The sequence below is a fragment of the Aedes albopictus genome, chromosome 2 (assembly GCF_035046485.1).
Source record: "Aedes albopictus strain Foshan chromosome 2, AalbF5, whole genome shotgun sequence".
Taxonomy (NCBI): domain Eukaryota; kingdom Metazoa; phylum Arthropoda; class Insecta; order Diptera; family Culicidae; genus Aedes; species Aedes albopictus.
This window is the reverse complement of record NC_085137.1, coordinates 395,727,647-395,748,182: the sequence shown is the minus strand read 5'-3', so window position 1 is coordinate 395,748,182 and position 20,536 is coordinate 395,727,647. Positions and strand designations below refer to the sequence as shown.

Here is a 20,536-nt window from a genome sequence, read left to right as displayed (position 1 = left end):
TGGCGGTCGCCGGTACCGTACATTGCGGACAACGGAGCGCTTCGAGCGTAAGCTTACCATCACCAGGTCATGGCCAAAGTCGTTTTCACGATAGTTTCTGATGACGATATGGTCTAAGAAGGGCTGTGAACGTGGTGGATTTGCCATTCCGTTTTATTGGGATCTGCTGTAGACGGCCTTCTTGTTCATCTAGCGCCTACTGTGGTGCCAGCGGCTTGGTGAACATATCCGGTATCATTTGATCGGTGGTAGCGAACATCGATTAGGTTTTCTTCGTGTAGCTTACGAACAAAATTGTATTTTGTGTCCACATGCTTCGAGCGGTTGTTGATCCTCGTTGACTTCAGCTACACGTATCCGGAATTTGATTTGCGACTGGCTGCATCGCTGGCCCAGTCTGTGTCCACGTAAACTTCTATACCGGGACACGCTTAGCTTCCGTCCAGTTGGCTTGGGATGGTGCATTTACCGAACTCCAAGTATTGCTATGGATGCAGCAATGTCCGGTCGAGTATTGACTGCCACGTATAACAGACCTCCTATTAAATTGGCGTAGGGGTAGGCGGGGCGTAATGAGCAGGTGGGGCATAATGAGCACCTTGTATTTTCACTGTACTTCCGTTCTAAGCATATCTGTACCATGTTGTTTTTCTACGCATACTGTCCCACTGCTCTAACTTAAGTTACAACTAAAAATCAATGTCAGAAAGATGATTGACGTTATCGTGGAATATTTATTTGTGATGGAAAATGAAAAAAAAATATTAAATTAACTTCAAATGGCTCTGTTACTGAGAAAAACACGGCAAAAATGCAAAACAACATGGGACAGATATGCTTAGAAGGGCAGTAAATCTTCAAATTAACAAAACAAATTGTTTGATTGCAGCCTTATTATCTAAAATCCAATGAGTTGATGACAAAATATTAGTAAAAAAATCCGTTTACCTTGAAAAAATTATCAAAATGCGTAAAGTGGTCATGTACTGGGAAAATATTGTAAGAATCAGGTGACCTAAAATAAGGTTTTTGGTATCGAAATCACAACTTAGTGGGCATCTAACAATTTTCTTGATATTCCCTAGGCTAATGAAATGTATTTGTAACACATTTCATCTATTTGTATAATTATTTTGATGAAAAAATATACTTCAAAGAGTGTGTAGTAGGATGGGGCAGAATGAGCAACTAGTGAAAAAATAATGAAAATGGTGAACATCTTCAACACACAAATTTTAATTTGGTTTTCTCTGTTTTGATGCATATAGTAAGGTTTTGTCTGTAACTTTCAATTTATCAGCTTTAAAATTTCAGTATCTGTATATTATGTTCGAGGACTAGCAGAGTCTGAACCAGGTTCGGGAGCAAATGAAAAACACGTCTTTACTACTACAAGACTGGACGCAAAGAGAAAGTTTTATTTAAAATCCAACATACAAACAGTACATGAACGCAACCTGGTTGCTGCGATCGTTTTTCATATCAACGACATAAATTCAAACTGCTGTTGCCATTAGCAACCGCACCGTCACGCATGCCATCGCCACCACGTTGATGTTGCACTAGGGTGTGCCACCTCCAACACTCCTCCTCAACATCAACTGTCTCCGTAGTTGGATCGCAGTCATAAAATTTGTCATCATCCTGACCACCAGAAATTGAATTCTTCACTATCTTGTTATCCGCCACCTCCTCGCTGCTGGTGACTCTTTCGTCGTGAACCTTACTTCTACGATGCTTACGGCGACGTTTCCGAGCAACCACACCCTCAGAATCCATCGACATCGCACGCTCTTTTATCACGTTCAGAGCATACAATCCACCAACATTATCAGCAGTCGCGATAACGTCATCCCCGAGAACCAACCGACATTTGTGCTCATTCTGCGAATGGAGTGACGTGAGAAAAGTCGGAGTCGTATATCGAGGTGAGAAATCTCGATTCGAATGAGGTGACTCTCCATTTGATTTACACGGCGAGTCACTTCATTCGAGAGTAGATTCCTCATCTCGATATACGACTCCGACTTTTCTCACGTCACTCCATTCGCAGAATGAGCACAATTGGTTCGCAACAAACTCAGTTCTTACATTTTTCGTCGCAAGTTTTGAAACCGAAATCAAATTCTCCTTCAGCGTGGGAGCATAAAGAACGTCCGTCAATGTTATTGAAACTCTCTGATTTCGACCGTCTACGCACTCAATCGTACAATCTCCGATGCCACTGGTGCGGATCTTCTCCCCACTCGCGGTCGAAATTACCCGGCATACACTCGTGTCCAATCTCGAAAACGCTTTACGGTTCCTCACTATGTGCGACGACGCGCCGGAATCAATCACCCACGTGTCCGCGTCACGCGCACCGCTCCTAACCATAAACGTGAACGAATGGTGTTCATTTTCGCGCACTGTTTTAACCTCACTTTTCTTTTTCTCACCTATTTCTTCCAGGAACGCTTTGCAGTTTCGCTTCAAGTGCCCTTCCTGTCCGCAAAAATAGCACGTCACACCCTTCCGACGCGTGGTTCCACTTGTCCGGAGCACTTGTTCGTCGGTACTGCTTCTTTGCTTCCGCTGCTTTTCCGCTTCATCGATGAGCTTCACTTTTACCAACTCGAGAGTCAACTCCTCCTCGTCCCGGGCCTCCAAAGCCGTGGTCAACGGATTGAACGAATCCGGCAACCCACGCAAAATCAACGCGACCTTGAGGCACTCTCTCATTTCGAAGCCAGAGTTCTCAAGCCGGACGTACAGCTTTTCGTACAGCTCCATGTCCTCACCGCACTGGTAATTCTGGTTCGTAATCTGCTTCAACAACGTTACCTTCTGTCCCAGCGATGCCTTCTGGTGATGGTCCTTCAATGCCGCCCAAGTATCCCTAGCCGTGGTTTTACCTCGAATCAACCCGTACTGGCTCTCATCCACCGTCAATTGGATCGTGGCCAGCGCTCTTTCGTCTCCTTCAAGCCACGCGTTCGTCACAGGATTCGGGGGAGTTCCGGGGTCGACATACTTCCACATTTGCTCGCGTCGTAGCAGTGCTTGCATCGAAAAGCACCACGCTTCGTAGTTCGTGTTCGTCAGCTTCACGATCCGTGCCCACTCCATCTTCAGATAGCTTCCGGAAAACAGGGAACTTCTAACCTGAGCTGTATTTTCAGGAACGGCTTCTGCTTTTCAATTCGGCGGGTCACACGTGCCGGGCCAATAACCTGTTCGAGGACTAGCAGAGTCTGAACCAGGTTCGGGAGCAAATAAAAAACACGTCTTTACTACTACAAGACTGGACGCAAAGAGAAAGTTTTATTTAAAATCCAACATACAAACAGTACATGAACGCAACCAGGTTGCTGCGATCGCTTTTCATATCAACGACATAAATTCAAACTGCTGTTGCCATTAGCAACCGCACCGTCACGCATGCCATCGCCACCACGTTGATGTTGCACTAGGGTGTGCCACCTCCAACATATTATCACCGTTTAAAAATTCCTCAATAGAAGACTCATTGGAACCCAACAGTTCCCTACAAATTAAACCCCGTAATCCCTTCAAATTTTCATTGATTGTTGCCGGTATGCTTTATCATTGACAAGAATAGTCAACATTTATAACTTTAGTGGCCTCCACTGTCGCTCCGAACATACAGACACGGGTCGTGGGCGGACTGCAGGATCATCTTCAGTACACCATCGATCTTCTTGTTCCAAATACATTCGGCTTGCCTGAATCCGTATAGGCCTTTCTTGACCAAGCAAACAGCATCACCATCTTGTGCTGCGTAGCCGGTTGGTTGCTTCATGTAAATTGTCTCCTTCATTTTTCCATGTAGGTAGGCAGTTTTGACATCGGCGTGTTTGACCAGCCCCTGTAAACAGCGTGTTGAAGGTGACTTGTCGGACCACTAACTGGCGCGAACACTTCATCAAAAATCATCACATACATCTGCGAGAAACCTTGTGCTACTAGTCGGGCTTTGCAGCGTACAATCACAGACTAACAGACGTAACAATTGCAAAATTTCCATCGACCACGCTTTTAACGGTCATTTTGAATCTTCATAGTTGTGATTTCCACAACCAGGGGCGCGCGTATCGTTTTCCTATGCGTTTGACGTTTCACACTAGCGCCTTCTGTTGACGATATTGCACAACGCAGTATTTCGTGAAACATTTCCACCAGGTGATGGTAGTGTAGACTGGATGAAGGATTTTCACGAAAATTGTTCTAGGTGTTACGTCTGTTTGTCTGTGGTACAATGTTTCCGTCTTCGTCCAGTTTTCTCTTGAAAATCTATTTGGATCCCACGACTTTGCGGTTGGTGGGCAAAATGGTCAATTTCCAGGTATGATTCTCGGCGTGTGACTTCTCTTCGTGCATTGGCGCTATCCATTGTTCCGCTTCAGGGCTCTCGATGACTACTCTGACTTCGGTTCTCGGCTCCGGAATCGATTTTCGTACCCGTCGTTTTACGGTATCGCTGGGGCGCTATGCATTTCGTGCTCCGACTTGATCTCCGGGGTGTTACGATTTCATCGTCATTCACCTCTTCTTCTACTACTGCACAGGTTGAATCATAAGACTTGAATCTGAATTCGCTGGTGTAGCCTTATTCTCAAACGTGCCTTCATCATCGCTTTTATCTTCAAATTCTTCAAAGTCTCTTGTGGTATCACCGACTCGTACTCCACGGCTGTCGGAGATGGTTGGTCTCTCTTTCTAGCTACTTCTTCTTCGACGAAAGATGCATCTCAGCTGATCACGATGTCGTTTGTAGCTTGATAGATGATACGGTTAGCTTTGTGATGATCCGAGTAACTGACAAACAATAGCTTGATTGCTTTCAGTTCCAGTTTCGTCCGCTTGACTTCGGGCATATGGACAATCGTCGTACATTCGAATTTCCGAAGATTTTCGAAGTCTGGTTTCTTGCCGAATTAGAGTTCATGAGGTGTGTTCTCTACCGATCGAGACGGTAGCATGTTCTGCAAATGTACCGCCGTGTTAACTGCTTCTGTCCAGAAACGGTAGTCCATTTTCGCATCGAGTAGCATGCAGTGGTCATTTCCACAATGGTCCGGTTTTTGCGCTCCGCAACTTCATTCTGCTGTGGTATGTAGCTTGCAGTATACATATTTGTGCTCATTCTGCGAATGGAGTGACGTGAGAAAAGTCGGAGTCGTATATCGAGATGAGGAATCCACTCTCGAATGAAGTGACTCGCCGTGTAAATCAAATGGAGAGTCACCTCACTCGAGTCGAGATTTCTCATCTCGATATACGACTCCGACTTTTCTCACGTCACTCCATTCGCAGAATGAGCACAATTGTGGAACGATTCCATTCTTCCTGTAGAACTGATTTAATCGCTTCACGGGATTCCTTTCAAAACGATTTCGCATTATGTTTACGTAATCCTCGATTTTCTTAACGGCCTCTGACTTCCGCTTCAGGAAATATACCACGGTATATCGACTGGAATCATCGTGAGCAAGTATCTTGATCCTCCTGGCAACGTCGTGTTCATTGGACCGCAAATGTCTGTATGAACGAGATCCAGGACCGCCGATGACTGTCGTGCTGCCTTCTTGGGAAACGGTTAACGTGGTAACTTACCAGCGCACAGCACTCGCAGGAACGATGGATGTTGCATTTACGTATGGCCACGCCGGTAGCCATGTCTTCTCGCACCACTCGCTGGATCGCTTCAGGATCTCGATGCTCGAGCCTTCGGTGCCACACGTGGACACAATCCTTCGGATGACTTGCACTTTTACCTTTTGCTGCAGGCTTCGGTTTTTCTCCCGCCGCTCGGATTCTTTCTCGGACTTTACTAGGGGACACTCTCGCTTAACGTGGCCGAGTTTGCTGCACCGGTGACAGAAACCGCTTCGTTTTTCATCGCCCGCTCTAAAAATGGTTTATCTGGGATGGGACTTCTCCGCTCGCTCCTCCGTCGATCAGCTTCCGCTTCACAAGTTCTATCGTTAGTTTTTCGTTGGACCTACTCTCCAGTGCCATCATAAGCGTGTCGAAGGTGTCCGGCATGCTCTTCAACACCATCGCAACTTTGAGGCTTGATTTCGACTCCTGTCCTTGGTTAGGCTTGCGAAGAGTTTGTACATCCGGAAGAGTGACCTTCCATGTCTCCATCGTCCAGATACTCCGTCTTGCAGAGCTTCTTCAGCACGGAAACCCTGGTGCACATCGTGGTTTTCTGGTGATGGCCTTCCAGACCATACCATGTCTCACCTGACGCGACGTCTTGTAGTTTCTGATGAGAGGATGCTGGCTATCGTCAACAAGTAGAGCATTTTTTTTTATTATCTTTTTTTTTCAGCCCAGGGCTGGTTCATCTCGGGTCAAGTAGAGAAATCGTGGCACGAGCTTTTGCGTGTCCATCCTTCCAGGCTTTCGTCAGGTGGTTTAGGGCGGCCTCCGTGACATGCCTCCATAAATTTTTGCGGGTGAGCAGCATCTCGACCTTGAATCTCCAACTTTCGTAGCCTTCGCTCCGTAGCTTCTCAATAAAAAAAAAACTTCCTTCCGTCCATTTCCTCTTTTGAAAAGTCTTCCAGAATCTTCTAGTTAAACGGGATCTACCGTACCCTAGATCGGATTGTTAAATACGAACAACTGTTATGTTCAAAGGTTGGGAACTAACTGACTAAAACATTTTTATGCAATTCAGTATCATAATTTCTACTTTATATAACTTCTTTTGATACCATAATAGCAAATTTTTCGGAACTGGTTCATTATGCAACTGAAATGAGTTGCGTAATGAAAAACAGTTGCATAATGTTCATAATGCAACTCATTTGGGTTGCATTATGAATATTATGCAACTGAAATGAGTTGTATAATGAAAAAAAAACATTGTATAAAATTTTGAATGGAACTCGTTGCAAAACTCGAATTTTTCAGCACTCTTCGTATTCGTCCAACTCGGCAAGCCTCGTTGAATAAATGTACGACTCGTGCTGAAAAAATTAACTTTTTACAACTCGTTTCATAAATAACTATATTGTATGTCTAACTACAAAAATATCATGGCCATCTTGTTCATCAAGCGTCTACTCTCCAACATGTTTACTGTGGTGATCATCAGGTGTAGCTTTGAGGGAGGATGTGTTGGAAGAAGATGCTACGAATATATAGTCATGTGTTCTTGAAATGGCGAATTCAAAATTCTGTTCTAATTGGAGAATTAAAATTAATTTTCACTTAAACTTGACAGTTCGATAATTATTTCCTTAGGAGAACTGTCATCTTCAAGTGTCGAACTGTCAAATTGAAGTAAAAAATAATTTTAATTCGTCAATTGCAACATACCCTAAGCGTTTAGGTTTCTTATCCAGGCGCCGTGGCCTGTGTAGCGGTTATATCGGCATTCAAGCTGTATGTAGAATGAGCCTTTGTCAATTGTCATCAGCGCCAAGCTGCCCATGATCGCATATCAGTCCCATATTTGCTGGGTTTCCTATTCATATGGGACAATCATGCGATCATAGGCAGTAAGATGCTGTGTATGTTTGAAATACTGATGTAAAACAATTGGCCCGTGATCCTCAACCTGCTCTTTATTTCGTCGATCGGCCACTAACCGAACACGCGCCTCTGCGTTTACGTTAAGATCATATAAAAGTTGGGAAAAAAAATGCAACTGTGCATCACTGAAACTTGTTGATAAAACTATTTCTACTTGTAGCTGGAAATCCCCTACCGCAGCGCCATTTCGACATTTCAAACGAACCGGACGTGGATGCCATTCGTCCCATAGTAGCGTTCATGGCCATCGATGGAGCGGAAGAGGGTGCCATTGGCGGTATGATAAACCCAGAAGAAGCGGCTGGACCTGATGAACCGTAAGGGTTGGACAGATCTCCTTAGCTAATTCAGCGCACTGTAGAACAAGAAAAAAACTAACCAAAATTATACAAATGAAACATATTTGATTGCATATGAACCGAATGCTGTTCGCAAACTTCTAAATGCTGTGCTGGATCGAGAGAAGTCTATTTCAAACAGAACCCACATGCTTTGAGGTATAATCTATGTTTAACATTTTAATCACTACTCAACTCAACTATTAAATATCGTTTGACGAATTTCATATTTTGGTTTTGTTATATAACTTTGAAACTTTATTTCAAGACATTTTTTCACTTTACTCAAGAACTTGACCACAATATAGTGCTCAATATCAACTTTCATAGGTTTGTAATATTATCAACGTTTCAGTAGTTTATTATCCAATTACGTATCAGCATTTTTTTTATTAATCAACAAGTAACCATACAGATAGAGAACTGCAAACACAATAAAAATAAACATCCTCCTTGATTGTCCTCCATCTTTAAAATATTTTTTACAAGTCTTATCAATAAAAAAAAGTCAAATTGTAATAAATTACATATTTATGTTGCTAGTGTAAACATGCACAATTGCGCGAACTTTATATTTCCTACCCAAAGCCCTGTCTATTCAGTAAAGGATCAAACCATCGAATTACTCTCCCAGCCGAATGACCGCTCGACGGCCATCTTCCACTTGCTGTATCTCATGTCGCGTTCGTCGTCGGAGATCTTCGGCTTGAATGAGGTGCAGTTGCTCTCGACGCTGACGTTTTCCACGTCCCAGCAGCCGACGGCACGACCCGCAGCCATTGCCGCGCCCTGTTGGAAGAGTTTTTGATCAATGTACAGCTGTTCTACAAACGCTCAATAGTTACCGTACAAAAATCACTTACCAAAGCGGTTGTCTCAACAACGGCAGGCCGCTGCACCTCCAACCCAATCAAATCCGCCTGCCACTGGGTCAACAGCGAATTCGCCGTCATTCCACCATCGACCTTCAGCTTGACCAGTGGAATTCCGCAATCTTTGTTCATGGCGTCCAAGATGTCCCGAACCTGGAAACACACGGCCTCCAAACTGGCCCGCACGATGTGACCACGTTGCGTATCCTCCGTAATTCCGCAGATGACCCCCCGTGCTTCCTGGTTCCAGTACGGAGCATACAAACCACTGAACGCCGGCACAAAGTACACATCGCCATTGTTCTCCACCGACAGGGCCACTTCCTCGGATTCCTTGGCACTGGTTAGAATGTTAATGTTGTCGCGCAGCCATCCCAGAGCTGCGCCCGCTATCGCAACGGATCCTTCCAGAGCGTACGTCGGAGGGGCTTCCGGTCCCATTTGGTAGGCCACGGTGGTAATCAAACCGTGCGAGGAGTCGATCAAGGCATTTCCCGTATTGTACAGCAAAAAGCATCCCGTTCCGTAAGTGGCCTTAGCCTTACCCCGAGCAAGGCACTCCTGACCAACCAAAGCCGCTTGCTGATCGCCGAGACATCCACTCAGCGGTACGCCTTCCAGAGCGCTCAGACAAATGGTACCGTAAACCTCCGAACTGGACCGGATTTCCGGCAGAACCTCAAACGGAACGTCGAAGAACTTACCGAGGGTCTTATCGTAGTGCAGCGTTTCGATGTTCATCAACATGGTACGGGAGGCATTGGTGACGTCCGTTACGTGCGCTCCCCCGTTGACGCCTCCGGTGAGATTCCAGATCAGCCACGTATCGACCGTGCCAAATAGGCAGTTTCCATTTTTGATGGCCGTTTTAACCTGGAGGGTAATAACATTATAAAATATCAATCTACAGGTATAAAAGTGGGTCGTTAATTATGGTGACACCTGATTCTGGGTGACACCAGTTTCAGAAACTAATTGGTAAATTGGGCACTAATTGGAGATTTCAAGAAGAAACACAGATGTCCGTCCACGGCGTAAAGGAGATGCTCACGGAGGAAGTACCCTTGGATGAAGCTAAGCTGGTTGCTTTCCGCGAAAAGGACGAAAACGCAAAGGCTCTCATGGTGGCGCACATTGCTGATTCGCATTTGCAATCCTACATTCGGAGATCCCTGGAAACGCTGCAGATGGTAGAAGGAACATCGGTAATGGATCACTTCCGCAGCCTCGATGAGTTGATCCGCCAGTTGAAGGGAACAGAAGCTACTTGTGCTCATTCTGCGAATGGAGTGACGTGACAAAAGTCGGAATCGTATTCTCAATTTAGTTGAAAATCGGAGTTTTCGACTAGCGAAGTTGGATTTTTCTCCAAATCCATGCGTCGGACCTAACTTCGGAAGTGGTGCGCTGTATAGTAAACCTGGTCCGCTATACAGCGCATCACTTCCGAAGTTAGGTCCGACGCACGGATTTGGAGAAAAATCCAACTTCGCTAGTCGAAAATTCCGGGATTCAACTGCACGTACAATATATCGAGGTGAGAAATACCTATCGACTCGAATGAGTTGACACTGCATTTCATTTACACGGCGAGTCACTTAAGGACAAACGTCTTGTAATCCCGCTTCTCCAGTGCATCAGAACTTCAGACGCACAAATCTCAAGAAGCAAGCTTCAAACAATAGTTTGAAGTTCAAACCTCAGTGAATTTCATTATTTTGTTCTTGCTCACTTGTGAAAAGCTTAAAATAAGAAGCTCAGGTGCGCTGGTTTTGTTTACGAATAGATTTGTGTCCTCAAAATCGTGATTAGGTGCCAAAGTCGGCCATTGTGGCGGCCATTTTGGGAGTCTGTTCTTAATTCGAGTCAAGATTTTTCACCTCGATATACGAATCTTACTTTTGTCACGTTACTCCATTCGCAGAATGAGCACAAATGTTTCGGAGTTGGATGCCGTAAGTTAGCTGTTCATTCCACTGCTGCCGCCGTCCTATGTTGTCGTGACTACCGCTATGGAGAATCTTGGAGACGATCAGTTGAAACTGGACGCTGTTAAGACACGATTATTGGCTAAAGAGCTGAACCGATCGGGAAGAGAGCGCAGTTCCTTTGTGGATGGTAGCGTCAGGATCAGCGCTTGCAGGGAAGCAAGGAGAAGAACTAGTTTCAAGGAAAATGCTTCATATGCGACGAATTTGAACACAAGATAAATATCCTGCCCGAGCATTAAGAATCGACATGGTAAGGCTCAGCGCGACCGTTAGTGTGGATATAGAGATATCCCCTTTATTCTGTCTCAAGAAGTAACAAAGAATCGCAAGGCAGAATTGTTCATTGATTGAATTTAAGGAACGGTGAAAGGAAAGGTTACCGTAGATGGAAGCGGGTTGACGTTGTCTCTGGAAAATGTGCTTTTCGCAAAGAATGTCAAGTTCAACTCGCTGTCGTTACCGCGTTTGCTGAAGGCTGGTGTTAAGGCAGATTTCAAACCGGATCGAGCTAGATTTCCAGGGAACGGAGAAACCATAGTTGTAGCAAAACTACGCAGAAGTTTGTTTTTTTATAAGATGAGCTGTGTTACGTCCGGATCGGCAAAATGGTTACGAAAGGAAGTGAAGATCTGAAGTTATGGCATAAACGGTAACAGGTATAGAAGGCCGGCTTCAGAAGCACGTTATCCTCTGTTTGGAATGTTTGTGCCATCGCACAAACGGTACACTTAAGCTTCAAGAATGTACAACGGTTGAAACAGAACGAGATGGTTAACGGACTTGGCGTAGTGAATGGCGGGCTTTATGGATTCTATAGCATTCCCCAGAATACCAATCCCCAGAATTCCATTCCCCAGAAAATCATTTCCCAGAATGTACCATTCCCCAGAAAAGCTTAATACTCTGCTAAAAAGTTTAATTCGATACACAAACAGTACAATGTTGATCATAATGATATGTTATAGGCAAGGATTTCAATATCATAGTGTTGTTACGCGAAAATATCTATTTCTTATACGGTATATGTAACAAATTAAGGTAAAAAATGTGTACATACATACATGTCCATAAAATATTCTGCAATGGTTCAAACGTTTAATGGCCATTGTACACAGTTGCATGTTGATCTTTAAACCTATCTTGAAAGTTCACAAACTGTCATCATTCCAGTTGCGTTGCTATAAAATGTTTTGTTTTTGACAGATTTGTGAAAATTGTGCAGCACTTGTTTCACGATGAATAACGTTTTGAAAGTGATGTGCAAAATAGAGAAAATGCATTTTCTTTTGATGTTGTTCAGTTTTGAAAAGATTTTTCTGTCGAAAACTTTTGAGTTACTCGGAAAGACTCAACTGACCACGTTTTTCTGCGCAAATGGTTGGAGAGATCCATCCCAATGGCTTTCCTAATTATTCGCTTCAAAGGCTCTTCATTCATGCGGTATGAGAAGGGCTTTTATCATTATTCCAATAGGGTAAAAGCTCCGTTAGTGGAGGTAGTACCAATAGTGGTGGTAGTGGCAATTTAGCTCTATTTAGACCATAAAGCTTGCAAATGGCATTTTAAAAAGATGCATCATATCTAATTAATAACATTAATTCAGTTTTGAGTTCAGGATTTGGCGAAAAACCAATTTAAAACAATTATTTTCCTTATTTTTCTTGCTCCTTTGCACCTATAGTGGTGGTAGTGTTCCTATAGTGGTGGGTCCCATAAAAATTTAATGGGATGCGCCACTATAGGGACCAATGTTAAATTTTACCTCCATAATAGGAACCGTGTACCTATAGTTGGTGCAAGTAATTTATTAGCAAAAACAGAAATAAACAATGGTTTTCACATTTTTTCCTAGCAAATTTTAGTGAAAAACTACCGATTAACGTTTTCAGATTTTTTATTTTGTGGTATTATCAATTTCATTCAATTACACAGCGCAACATTTTTTTTGTCTCAAGAGCAAACTTATGTGTCTCCGAAGGATTTTGGGCCGCTGAATCCGAATCCGGGCTCAGATTTGCTCCAACACGTCACAATTTTGAGCTATACCTCAATTTATAGGGCAAAATATGCGATTTTGACTGCAAGTCATTAAGCCTGGAAATATTTTTTTCGAGCAATCAAAAGGTTAACTGGTCAATTAACATATAAATAAACGACTCATGCAAAATATTTCGTTCTACCTAATCAAATTTGATAGATTTAAACATTTTATGTTAGTATGAAAACTTGCATGCAACTTTTGGAGGGTGACTTGTATGGGAAATATCGTATCGATTTATGTTATCGCTTAAAACTATCAAATTCGATTTGGTAAAACGAAATATTTTGCATGAGTCGTTGATTTAGATGTTAATTGACCAATTAACCTTTTGATTGCTTGAAAAAAATATGACCTTGCTTAATGGATTGCAGTCAAAAAAGCCCAAAATCGCATATTTTGCCCTATAAATTGAGGTATAGCTCAAAAATGTGACGTGTTAGAGCAAATCTGAGCCCGGATTCGGATTCAGCGGCCCAAAATCTGTCGGAGACACATAAGTTTGCTCTTGAGACAGACAAAAAGCTAATTTTTGTTACGCTGTGTTATTTTACTACAAGGAGCTACTAATAGCACCACTATTGGTACATTTACCCTACTATGGAATAGAAAAGGTGAACATATAAGCTTAAAACTGCCAACAATTCTAAATATTTTTAATGAAGAAGGAAAACAAGTATCATTGTTGGCTGTCAAAAAGTGTACCCAGTCAAAAAGATTTATAAACCCAAATGCAAATAAAACTAAAAAGCTTTTAGAGCTCAACAAGAGAACTCTATGTACATACACTGGCCACTGTCCGAGCAGATATCATTTGAAAAACATTGGCCAAGTACAGAATGATATCTGTCGCTTTTGTAATATCGAAAGTGAGACCTCGGAACATCTACTGTGCAACTGTGGTGCGTTATACAGGCGCAGAATGAAGTTTCTCGGTAGCGGCTGCTTACAGCCTAGTGAGATCTGGTCTGCTGATATGGGATACCGCAACAATAGGAACCAAAATTAAATTTTACCTCCATAATAGGAACAGTGTGCCTAATGTTGTGGTAAGCGATTTATGATCGAAAACAGAGAGAAACGATAGTTTTTATATTTTTCCAAGCAAATTTGGATAGAAAAAAAACCAACTAACGTTTTGCAACCCTTCATTAGATGGTACGATCATTGTTTTTAAAATGAATTTACCTTAATACCACAACGATGGGCACACTTACCCTATATATAAAACAATGGTGATATATATAAAACAATAGTTTTATTTTCTTTCTGGGGAATGGAATTCTGGGAAATGGTACATTCTGGGGAATGGGTTTCTGAGAAATGGTTTTCTGGGGAATGTTATAGAATCCTTTATGAGTGCTGTGTTTAGAGCAAAATGGTCTGGTTAACGTTCAACAATAGTCGACTATGTAGACCGTCGGAGCGTGGTCATACGGATACATGTGGCGGAATAACACCGAGGATAGCAGATAAGTTTCAGTACCCAGGAAACATGTTTGCAGTAATAGGGTGTGTTATAAACTATTCTTAAGCAAATTTCAGCTTAAGAAACAGTTCAGCTATTTCTGTTTCTAGGGTACTTTGTACCGTATCGACGACTGATTCTGATTCTGATGAAGCGAAATGTAAAGTCTTGGAATACTTTCAAGGTGTATGAAGTTATGGCGACGGCAAAGTTTGGATCGAAAACCTAAGATGCGACCTGAGAAGAGAATATTTTCAAGCGAGCAGCACGAATATTACACGAAGCAGAGCATCCAAATGGAATCAACTGTTGGCTACACAACGGAGTGGCAGAAAGATCCAGCCGAACGATTGCGAAGAAAATGAGAGCAATCTTTACGTTGCCTGGTTATCCCTTGTGAAATTTGGAAAAACTAAAAGTGCTCGTAGCGCGCGATGTAAGGTTTGATGAATCAAGTTTTCCATTCAAAACACCGGAGAAAGATGAATTTGCGAAGTTAGTCATCCCAGAAATTACACCAATCCCTGTCAAGGCCAACGAAGAAGAGCGAGAGAAGCAGTCAAACCTGGAAACGATATACCAGAAAATTATAAAACCAGTGTAAAGGTGCAACAGCGCTCCTACCACAATTCAATGGAAACATCTATGACGAGATTGTTGCGAGGTCCAGTGGTCGGGAGCGCAGGATTCCCGATTTGCGCGAGTCGGATGGAAGAAGGCAATCGATAATGAACTGAAGTCTCTAGAGCCAGGCAAAATCAAATATCTACGTTTGAAAGTGAAAACGTCAACAAGAATGAAAATGAGTATCAAGAAATAGCTTATCTCAAATTCTTTGATGACTGATATGAAAGAACTTTCTGGATATCAAGATCGAGCGAGATTATCCACCAGTCAGTTTTTGTTGAAGCTAACTACGCTAGTGACGAGCTGGGTCGCAAATGTGTATCTCGATTACTGATCTACATCTAACCACGCACGAGAACACCCTTATCAGAAAGAGCAATCTTCGGTTTAATAACAGTTAGGCTGGACTAATGGACCAAACTCTCAGATTGAGAGTTCAATAAGCATGCAATACAATACAGGGTTCAGTCGAGTCTAGTGCATGAAGCAGACCAGAAGCCTTTCAAGATTATTATCCGAAAACCGGGTTATAACGTAGCCATAGTCCGAAGCGACCCTCTAGTAGTTTTTAAAAGGGTTTTAAGTACAATCATCTTCAAGGTGTCTGTTAAGGGTGTTGATGTGCGTGGGTGGATACAGATAAGCCACGGTAGGGAAGAAACATGAAGCAAATAGGGGTGATCGGGGCAATATGGGCCACCTAAGGAAATCGTTCTGAAATGCACAGAAAAACTCAATAAATAATTATTTTAATGTAATTGAACCACGCTTAGGAGTGTTTCCCTTCATATTGCGTCGATAAATTATGAAAAAAACTTGTTGTTAATTGTTGGGAAGTACTTTTGAAAACCATTGATTTTCATGAGTTTCCCAGCTATACGGGGCAATATGAGCCACCAGGCGGGGCAATATGAGCCACCATTTAAAACTCTTTTGTTTTTTTAAACAATGTTTCGTAACAAATGAGAAATAGAACAATATGATTATTTAACAACAATTTAGTGTATTTTATACAAGCTCGATTGTTTTCATTTTCATTTTCATTTTTTTCATTTTGCAGCAGTTGGTGGGGCAATAAGCGCGCAAGTCAATCCAATGCCGAAGATCAAGGAGGGGTAATGGCCGTAATAGTCCGTGCGGACCACATGAACACCATCGGAAGGGTAATGATATAGGTTGGGGAAAGGTATTGGACTAGACTTGAGACACAATAATGCAAATACGGTAGAAAGCATGAGATTGGTTTCTGTAGTAAGGTCCCTGCTGTATGTTAGGTCCTTGTCAATTTGTCAGTTAGTTGCCTTAGATTCCCAAACTTAAGTAGCGTTACTGTTTTGCCCCATATCAAATATGTAGCCTCTACTCTATTGAAGTGTTATACCAAGTAGTTATGTTCATTATGTCAGTAATTGCTGGTCATAATGTTTTTGCGTCATTTATTACAGGTTATTATTTAAGATGTCCAGACTAATTGGTCTCATTGATAACGTATTAGCTTCATAACTAATAAACATTCGCACCTAACAGAAATTGCTCCTAGATCCAGGCAATACACGGCTAAATCTTCGAATTGTTCTGTAAGTCCTACTAGTTTTTCTTGTAGAAAACACGTCATACTCCCTCACTTTTCATATAATACCAACATTTAAAAACGTAGAAATATTTTCCATGTCATACATAAGTAATGTTGTCCAGCTTAGTCAAAGAAGTAGGTGTCATGTCGAGACGCATTGGCGTCAGCAAAGCATCTTAAGTCATTGATCACGCGTTAGCTTCGGAACTATAAGCACAATTAAGTGTGTACTAAGTGTAACTCGGGCCGGGAGTTAGTACGGACTTGACAATATCAATGCTATTCGGCTGCAAAAGCTCCACAAGTTTGCAAAAAAAAAAGAGAATTAGAGCTTTTGAAAAGCAGAAAACTACTTGAAAACTAGTTATTCATTCGTACGCGTAACTTTAGTTAAATTTTCATTTGCACTGCGAAAAATAATTTTCCATCCACTTAGTTTCCTGATAAATTATTGTTTCCCGCCGTATGTTAGTTATTTACCTTCGCACGCTTAGAATTCAGGTTCCATGGAGAGTATTTTACATTTGTTTACTTACATATGTCGATGATACTTCCCCATAGACTGTGTTTGTTAGCTTCTGGTTGTCTTTCGAAGATCTTCCATATGTTAATCTGAAAAAGCTTGTGCTCATGCACCGTTCAGGTTCCGCAAGGATGCGAACCATGCAAAATTTTATAGAGAAAAACAAAGAAGGAAAAATGGATTAGTAATTATTATGTGTTTAGTGTTTATGTTTATGAATAATAGCAGTAACTGTTTTAGTATTAGTGTGTATGTGATCAAACAGGAAAAAAAATCGTCACGAATATCAATCATAATTTCATGTAGTTTTAATTATATTTAATTTGCAAGAAAATAAAATATTTTGTATTTGCAGCATAGCTGGGCCTTTAAAAATTTAACATTTGATTAGGAAGCCGAACTATCTGGGCAGTGGCAACAATCTCAGGCATTCCCCTGGCACAACCCAATCAACATCGAACCAACTGACCCAAATTCTCGTGCTCGGGTAGATAATGCAAGTATCTCATCGCGCAAAAGAAATACAGTCAACCAGTCCAACCGGCCGAGCAACAGCAGAAAAATGCCCAAAATAGAGGCCCCTCCCTAATGGTCCAACTACCCTATATCGACTAATTATTTCCTCAATGTGGTCCACGTCGTCTCGCAGTCATGTAGCTATACTCTTTCTCAAACTTTATAACTAAATATTGAAGCTAATACAGTAATAAAAATAATGTCTAGAGTTGAAATGCGGACAAATCTGTAATACAATTGATTTAGTATTTAAGTTTTTTAACATTTACATATTCGCTTTATTAAATTCAATATTGACTGCGAGACGATGGAAGGTGATTCATTCAAGAACGCTTATCGGATGGCACTTTATCCGATGAAGTCAATCGAAGTATGATTCCCCTTCCTTTGCTTAAATCCGCCACCCAAAGCACGCACCCAGTCGGCCATTGAGGAAGCCGTTGGCTATTGGATCGAATTATCCTGCGACATAAGTGGCTTTGATGGTCACTCCTGTCGCACCCATTAATCTAATGTTGTTATATCAGAAAAAATAACAATAAAGTAATAAAGAAATATGGTTCAACAACACTAGTAACAAGTGAAACAAGAGGGCCCTCAGAAGACACTCTTCCCTAGACAATATTGATCCAAAGCCCAGGGATCAATACACAGGGATATACAAGCTCGATTGTTTTCGTTTCAAAATAATAAAGAAACATAAGCAGATTTCATCGCATTTTTCAAACGCAACATTTGATTCAACGTAGGCACATGTTTCCATCACAGGCATGAATCCAAGAATGGCATCGATGGCATTGGTTCCATCTCTCACACTCTGAGGTTGAACGGACGAAGGGAGACACAGTAAGGGAGCACTTATAAATTACGTACCATTTTTGGCTAATTTTCTATAGTCCCTCCCCATCTGTAATTTGTTTTCACATACCGTAACTATATCAAGAACTCCTCCCTCCCCCTCCAATGTACGTCATTTATGGACAATTCCTAAAACAACCTTCCTTGGCCGTTGCCAAAGAGGATATCGTTCCAAGCGAAGACCGCAAATATCCGGTTTCATTCAACGTTTGAGATTGGGATGTATTCTGTAGTGGCGCCTGTGTCTTGGCGGCGTTCAGGCTGCTATGTGACCATTTTTTTCGTTCCGATCGCCGCTTGTAACCTCACACCAGTAATGAACCATGGTTCTGCAGATAATGTTCATGTTTTGACAGCAAAATTTTGAGATTAGGTTACAAAATAAAACCGATCATGTTGGTCCGAGCAGGTATGACCATATTGCCCCGTAGAGACTGGTTTCGGAAAATTCTTGTTTTATTGTAATTTCAGTTTCGAAAAAATGCACACTTGCTCACAAACTGCTCAGTAATAGTAGGAGTATCAACTGTAATGGAATATTTACCTGGGCAGTTGGGAGTTATCTGTTAAAAGCTTATTTTGGAGTTTTAAATCTTATATGATTTTTGCGTTCGTAGCAAAAAATTACATTTTCATTGATATTTGCATTTCAGAATCGAATTTTGGTACGGTTTTTACAGTGTGACATGATTGAAGCACTCTATAAAAGATCCTAAGCCTTTGAACAGAACAAAATTTGATAATAAGGCCAAATTTAGGGTGGCTCATATTGCCCCGTATGGTCATATTGCCCCTACTACCCCTATGCACTTTTCAAACGTTACGCCAGAAATATGTTAAAGCTTATTTAAAAAAAATAATAGGTTTTATTTGCTTTCATGAGTTTATAAAATATCTAGATAGGTACTCGTGAAAGTTTAATACTGTAAAACAAACTGATTGACTAAGTTGTGGAGGTGTGACTTTACATCATACCAATTCCAAATTTACGATAAGATAAAAATTGTTTCTGCCTTTTACGACAGCACGGTGCCTACGACATAGATTAAAACCTAATTAAAAACTCACCTTTGGAACGTTGTCGATCAACCAGCGTAGCTTGACAGCGGAGAAGTACGGTGACAAGGGTAATCCACACAGCGGTTTCAGGTAGTTCTTGTTCCGCGTCTTGTTGGGAACCGTTTCTAGCAGTTGATCCACGGTCGATGACGTTCGCATATCCAGCCACACGATGGCATTGTACAGTGGTTCCCCCGTCGTTTTGTCCCACACGATGGTTGTTTCCCGTTGATTGGTAACACCGACAGCCACAATGTCCGATGGACTTCCCCCCAGTTCCCGCAGTTTTTCGATGGTCTTCTCGATACATTCTTCCACCACGGACAGGATCTCCTTCGGATCTTGCTCGACCCAGCCCTCCTGGGGGTACATTTGGCGGAGTTCCTTCTGGTGGAAGCACACAATGTCGCTGGTCTCCGCCCGGAACAGTATGAACCGGGCCGAGCTGGTTCCCTCGTCGATGGAACCGACCAGATCACCAAACTTCTTGGTTTGCGACATCTTGTTCTGGCGGTACCCTAGCGGGAGCAGTCGAACCAAGCAGGCCTTGAACTTCCTACAAGTTGTAAAACGAGTACGATATTATAAAACACTGCCTACTGCGAGAGAGACGAATGGCGATGTGCATCGAAATGGCAATGTCGCATAGATTTGACTGCTTGCTTACCTGTCCGGTCGGTTTTGGCTGAACTAAACGAGACCAAAGTTCTGCTTATCTAATCTGCTGAACCTATCGGCGCTGGTGGTGGCGTTCGTGGCTTCGGAATTCACAGACCCTATAATTAGGTGCCACAAACGGCAGACTTATTGCACCAAATACAAACTGTTTGGGTTGGAGAATTGGATGATACAAGCGCACACAGAACACTGTGTTGATAACACTGGATGAATAATAAACGACATATACCTACACCTAAACAGCACCGTATGGTGGTGTGGAGTTGGTCGCTTTTGCTAATATACGGATACAATATGAAACGATTTCTGTCATTCATGTCAATTCATTTTTTTTATATGTAGAAAAAATTGTCTGGGAAACTAAGCTAAACCCAACTCCATATAGGGTCTGGGACCATTTGGGAAAGAGCACCTATTTTGGGCACTTGCTTCTATAACTCAGTC

General features: G+C 42.2%; 3 protein-coding genes across 5 annotated transcripts in view; 1 reads left to right on the top strand and 2 right to left on the bottom strand.

Moving 5' to 3' along the window:
- The window catches only part of LOC109410795 (BTB/POZ domain-containing protein 10), a 35,181-nt gene extending 26,734 nt beyond the window's left edge, over positions 1 to 8,447 (top strand). For both annotated transcript variants that reach the window (XM_062853248.1, XM_062853247.1), the window contains exon 5: positions 7,712 to 8,447. In XM_062853248.1, coding sequence (XP_062709232.1) covers positions 7,712 to 7,872 — 161 coding nt within the window. In that variant the 3' untranslated portion in view covers positions 7,873 to 8,447. The remainder of the gene's footprint in view (positions 1 to 7,711) is intronic.
- Positions 1 to 20,536, bottom strand: part of LOC115253479 (KAT8 regulatory NSL complex subunit 2) — a 598,461-nt gene that overhangs the window by 336,076 nt on the left and 241,849 nt on the right. The window lies entirely within an intron of this gene.
- Positions 8,260 to 20,295, bottom strand: LOC109410794 (glycerol kinase). Of its 2 annotated transcripts, none has more exons than XM_062853246.1 (4): positions 20,082 to 20,295; positions 19,424 to 20,013; positions 8,753 to 9,634; positions 8,260 to 8,678 (listed from the first exon to the last, which is right to left on the bottom strand). In XM_062853246.1, the coding sequence occupies exons 2-4, from the start codon at positions 19,913 to 19,915 to the stop codon at positions 8,499 to 8,501; spliced, it is 1,554 nt and encodes a 517-aa protein (XP_062709230.1). In that variant the 5' UTR covers positions 19,916 to 20,013; positions 20,082 to 20,295; the 3' UTR covers positions 8,260 to 8,498. The 2 variants fall into 2 exon arrangements, with proteins under 2 accessions (XP_062709230.1, XP_062709229.1); XM_062853245.1 differs by having other exon boundaries at positions 19,424 to 19,970.